Genomic DNA, 5,973 nt, shown 5'->3' with positions numbered 1-5,973 from the left:
TAAAATCATTGATGCTGCTCAAACTTACATATTTAGCGCAAAATATTTTAACTCCCAATCATATAATTAAAACGGTTAACTCTTTAATATTTAATTTCATTTGAATGACAAAAGGGATAAAATTAAGCGTACAACCTTAATAGGAAATAAAATCGAAGTGGTCTGGAAGTTCCTGACTTTAAATACTATTCTAAAAGTATGAAACTTAAATGGGTTAATTTCTTAAAATCAAAATCAAATGCAAATTGGAAAATAATCGCATCATATTTTCTTGATCAATTCGGACCAAATTATATTGTCTTCAATATGAATTTAGACTCTCTTAAATCCCTATCTGGACAGAACTTGAAACTCTCTGTTTTCTACCGAGACTTGGTCAACACGTGGTTAGAATTTAAATCAATTTCAAGGTCGAACAATATTAAGAATGACTTTTATTCAATTCTAACTCAAGTTTTATGGGGAAATAAATATATTAAATTCAATAATAAATGTCTACTATTCAAACACTGGATTGACTCTGGATTTATGTTTCTAAACGATATAATTTCATTATCTGGTGAGATAGACGTGAGAAGAATTGTGCAAACCTTAAAGGTGAAATGTAACTGGATTTCAGAGGTAAACACAATAATAAAAGCTATCCCAAACGACTGGAAAAATGTAATTAAATCGACTCAATCCGTAAACTCACAGTTAAAACGTGTTTAAATCTTAAATTCGGTCAAAAGCAGTTAGACGATCTCACCAATAAAGATATTTATCATATTTTTTGTAACGCTGTATTTGAAAAACCCTTCATACATAAATACTGGCAAGAAACTTTCAACAAACCAATCAACTGGCGATCATGGTATTTTATTTTACATTGGATAATTCCAGAAAATAAAGTTAAACAGTTCAAGTTCAAACTCCTACATAACATCATGGCTACAAATCTAAACCTATTCCGCTGGAATATCTCAGCAAGTCCTCTTTGTAATCACTGCAACCAAGTCGAAGACTATGACCACTTTCTTATTAATTGCCCGTATCTTTTCATTTTTGGTCAAAGATAAATGCCACCTTTAAACATTGTAATAACATAAACAGATGAAAAGCCTCCAAATACTTATAATTGGATATAAAATTGAATACAAAGAATATAATATTATCAATACTATTCTATCTCAGATAGGTTACTGTATTTACAAATCATACTTTGTATCTGAAAGAAGGCAGAAATTTGTTAACTTATGTGCATTATTAAATGCCGACCTTTTGATTATCCAAACATTATATAAGAATAAAGGAATTCATTGTCCGTTTCTCAATAGGTTTATAATGAAATTTAAAAGCAACTAAGAATATTTTGTTAAAAAAACACATGTTTTAAGATGAAATAGTTGTATATCACGATTTTCTTGTTCATAATTGTCATGTTTATGATTGTATATGTTTTTTATGAATAAAAGGATCACCTCTTAGTGATTCCAAAAAGAAAGAAAAAAAAATTTCTTACATTGTTTGCTCTTCATTCATAATTGTTTGTGTATTGTGTAAAGGCACTTATTAATGAAAAACAACACCGGTTGGATACATAGATATTTACGTGCTCACTTTATTTTGGCAAGTAAGGTAAATCGCTCAGAATGGCCCAAATATTGCAGACAGACGACTCACACTGAATTAAACACATCATGTAGGTAACCTTACAAGCTCGTACATAAATTGCAAACAGTCAAATAATAAATAAATGCCATGAAAACCAGGATGAAATTAAACCATATCACATGTTCATGTTTAACTCTCGAAGAAGGTTGTCTATTTCCTCTGTATCAAGTTTTTTTTCATATTTTTCCATCACTCTCAGCTTCACCCGATTGATTTCCTTCTGTAAAACAAAACAAAACATAAAACAACTTTGCCGATTTGGTAATACAATCTTTATTCTTTGGCATATATAATTCATCTAATATATAATTATTGTGGTTGAAACCCCTTTTGCATTGAACTACATGTACATTTATACTTTTTGTAACATCCTCCGTACCCTTAGTCTTTTTCATACCTCTTGCTGTGCCAATTCCACCTGATTTTGAAAGTATATAATTTGCCAATCAATGAGTTCCTCTGCTTTGGTCTTCCTTCTCTTGACACTATTAACAATTACGATTATGATAATAAGGATCATAATAATATGATGTTATAACAGTGAACTGAAACTATTGCTAATTGTGACAAAAATTATCAAATAACGTGTGATTCAAACTGTTAATGTTGAAGTTTACTCAATTGGTGAATATTTCATATATCGTAATTTTACAATGCAGTTGTTTGAATACATGGCAAATACTTACACACGTTCCTGTTTGTGTTCTTGGTAACTGCTCTTTGATGGTCCTGCAGTAGGCTGTGCCGCCATCATGATCTTGGATGGCGGGGGTAACTTTGATGACCTAAGGCTTTCACTCTCCGCATCTTCTTCATCTGTTAAATTTGGTATAAACGAAAGACCATCTGCGAAACAAAATAAATGTTGTAACAATTAAGATAAGGGAGGCAACTGTGTCAACTAGAATTATAGTCAGAGTCGATTTTGTTCGGACGTTTTAACTTAGACGAAGTATTTGAAGGTGAAGGATGTGAACAACGAGGCACCTCTAATTTACATTGGAATAACGACTTTATAGCAAAATCACCGTTTGGAAATAGATTAAGGTAAGAAATCAATATCGTTTTATGCCTTCTATATATGTATCTTAGCCTGTTACCAGCCTTCTTCAATTATAATCAATGTTTTCCGTTGGAGGATTTTGTTACTAAAAATAGAAACACAATCTGTATACGAGGCTTTGATTTGTTTATTTTATCTAAGAGATTCCCTTTCATGTATCAGACGACGTTATGTTTTATATATCAAATTATAATGTTTATCACGAAATTACCTGGCTCATCAGAGTCCATTCCACCTACAACTCCATTGAAACTGGCATCAGCATGTATAGATACAATTTTATTGGCTTGATCTGTAGCTTTCTTTAGCGTGTCAGTACCCCACCCACTCTCTCTCTCTCCGCTGGAGCCTTTCACTGTTATGACACAAATTAAAGTATCAATAAAGAGTTTGAATAAACAAATTTAGTGTTCCTGGCCAAATTTTAAGCTTTACTCTGAATCAAAAATAACCTTTTCATTTAAACATGTATATTAAGTTGTTTTATGAATAAAAATGCATTGAATTCATACATCTGTCATGCTGAATAAATTTCAAAATATTAACAATAAAACTTTTTAAATATACTACTCAAAATTTGCTAAGCACCAAAAAATGCCCACACCACTATGACGTATGCATTTAATATATTTGCGATATGCTTATTGGATACGGTTTGGTGATGTATTGACATGATTACCAGTGTACACTTAAGCGTCAATAACGGGTAAATCATTCGTGCATGGCATGGAAATGATGTACCCCTCGGTTTTCACGTTTTTTAGGTGCATTGAAAACATGTACTCGAAATGTGTAGGGTATTTAATCTTCACTTCAACTTAAAAATCTGAAGTTGTATGAGTTAATTATGGAAAACGGAAATGTTAGAAGATATTTGTCAAATGGAGAAATGTGGCGGGCAGTTGGGATGGTGGAACAAGGGGCTACCCATCGCCAGGTAGGGGAGGCCCTTGGTGTGCACCATACAGTTGTCACCAGGGCCTGGGCGAGGTTTCTTCAGTATGGTACACCACTTAGGAGACATGCTGGTGGCAGAGAAAGGGCAACAACTGCAGCTGAAGACCGTTTTTGGTTTTTCAGGCTCGCAGAAGTCGTTTCGCGACAGCGACACAGCTTCGCGCCGACCTCCAGAATGCATCAGGGGTCAGAGTTTCTACTCAAACCATTCGATCTAGGTTGCACGAACGTGGTCTTAGGTCACGAAGAGCGTGTATACGCATTTCGCTTTCTCGGAACCACTGCCAGACACGATATGATTGGCCTTGGATCATGTTGGTTGGCGTCGAATTGATTGGCGACATGTACTCTTCACAGATGAGTCCAGGTATTGCCTTGATTACACCGATCGGCGTGCAAGGGTGTGGCGGAGACCAGGCGAGAGATTCCATGCGGCAAACATTGCTGAACATGATCGCTATGGCGGCGGCTCCATTATGGTCTGGGGCGGGATCAGCTGGGATGGACGCACGGATCTCGTGGTCCTTAACCAAGGTACACTGACTGCCCAGCGGTATCGAGATGAGATCCTGGATACCCAGGTGAGATTGTATGCTGGTGCAGTGGGTGATCAGTTCATTTTAATGGACGATAATGCCCGCCCCCATACTGCGCATATTGTACAGAGGTATCTGTACATAGAGGGTATAACACGTATGGACTGGCCAGCACGATCCCCTGACCTCAATCCCATCGAACACATGTGGAATGAGGTACAGGTTAGACTTTCAGCACGTCAGGTCCAACCAAGAGGTCTCCAGGAGCTTGGTGTTATGTTGGTCCAAGAATGGAACAATATTCACAAAGAACCATCAGGAACCTTATAGGGAGCATGAGGAGGCGATGTGAAGCTGTTATTAACAGCAACGGGTCACATACCCGATATTAATCCTATACCAGCTTACAATATTCCTTTTTTAGCAAATTTACAAAATTTCACATTCAATCAATTTTTTTTATTTTCAAGGGTCACCCTACTAAACTTCTAAAAAGTCACAGAGAACAAAAAAAATCCTTTAAAAACTGTCGACATCATTAAATAAATCATCTATCTAAAAGTATAAATACTTTTCAAAACTGTATTTCAAATGTAGTATAAGGTATACATGTGTATAGTTTTGGTGCTTAGCAAACTTTGAGTACCTTGTTATCTCAGCCTTGGCATTTTTTCGCATGTTCTGCCATTTAACACTGATTTCATCGCCAGTCCGAACAGCACACCCCAGGGCAGAACATTTGACACTATTTCTTCCCATTTTCTTTTCTTTTTCTCATTAGAAATTTTATCAGTAAATTTGTTAGTCAGCATTTCCCTTGTATCGAAGTCTCCCATACATTCCTCTATAATCAAAGTTTCACTAGCTGTGAAATTAGGTTTTTTTCTCCTTTTTTGTTTTTCAGTATCATAAGCAGAAGACTTTGTGATGTCGGCCATCTTGGATGCTGAATGATGGTGACAGATGAATTATGGGACAGGAAGTTGGATTTGATTGACTGTTAAGCATTTAACGCTAGCGTTACTAAACGGCAGCGTTAAATAGCTATGAGCAACAATAATTAAACTGACCGTTAAGTAACAGTCAGTTATGGATTTAACGGATGGTTAAGGTAACGTACTGTTAAATTTAATTGAGGTTTTGAGCAACCGGCCTCAGATGGTCGTTTTCTCGCGATGAGGGCAAACATGTGGTCAGTTAATGTATGTAGAAACTATTTTGAGAAAATCAGTCAGTTAATGTAGTTGAAACTATTTCTAGATTATCGTAAATTATCTGTTCTAAGAATGGGAATATGATTGTGCCTTTTCAATTATTATTGATAAATAAATGTTATTTATGTTTTATGTAAGTATCTGTGTAGAAATAATACTAGTGCTGATATGAATGCTTCGCACTCTTTGGGTGTTTTACAGGTTAAATCCGAACTACTTTGCTTCATCAAAAGTATTTATAACTCACTGCCGTATAAGGGAATGTGTGTTAGAATAAATTGAAAGGCTAATGTCCAAAACTATGCCAAGAATACACCGGAACGAAGCTTTTACGTGAACATCTTATTAGAAAAGTATACGCCTGAATAGTATTTTGTTTTTGTATAGCAGGCAAACCATAGTATTTGAAGCATTAGCAACGCGAAACCTGGGATACAACTATTTTTACTTTCAGACAATCATTTTTGTTTCTTATCTCATAACAGTTTTATTAGAAATACACCATTTACAAATAAGCGTGCTTCATGGTCACACAAGGTTATAATAACAA

The 5,973-nt window shown here is 35.3% G+C and overlaps 1 protein-coding gene across 1 annotated transcript; it reads right to left on the bottom strand.

Moving 5' to 3' along the window:
* Nucleotides 1-1,560: 1,560 nt before the first annotated feature.
* Nucleotides 1,561-2,978, bottom strand: LOC128205326 (uncharacterized). The gene is made up of 4 exons (XM_052906858.1): nucleotides 2,928-2,978; nucleotides 2,340-2,499; nucleotides 2,051-2,138; nucleotides 1,561-1,873 (listed from the first exon to the last, which is right to left on the bottom strand). The coding sequence occupies exons 1-4, from the start codon at nucleotides 2,944-2,946 to the stop codon at nucleotides 1,769-1,771; spliced, it is 372 nt and encodes a 123-aa protein (XP_052762818.1). The 5' UTR covers nucleotides 2,947-2,978; the 3' UTR covers nucleotides 1,561-1,768.
* Nucleotides 2,979-5,973: the final 2,995 nt, after the last annotated feature.

This window comes from Mya arenaria, chromosome 10, assembly GCF_026914265.1.
Source record: "Mya arenaria isolate MELC-2E11 chromosome 10, ASM2691426v1".
NCBI lineage: Eukaryota > Metazoa > Mollusca > Bivalvia > Myida > Myidae > Mya > Mya arenaria.
This window is presented reverse-complemented; position numbering and strand designations above follow the sequence as displayed.

Coding starts and splice junctions, on each gene's coding strand:
- LOC128205326 (XM_052906858.1), bottom strand. Junction 2,139..2,339: donor GAACACAAACAGGAACGTGT/GTAAGTATTTGC, acceptor AATTGTTAATAG/TGTCAAGAGAAGGAAGACCA. Junction 1,874..2,050: donor TGGAATTGGCACAGCAAGAG/GTATGAAAAAGA, acceptor TTTGTTTTACAG/AAGGAAATCAATCGGGTGAA.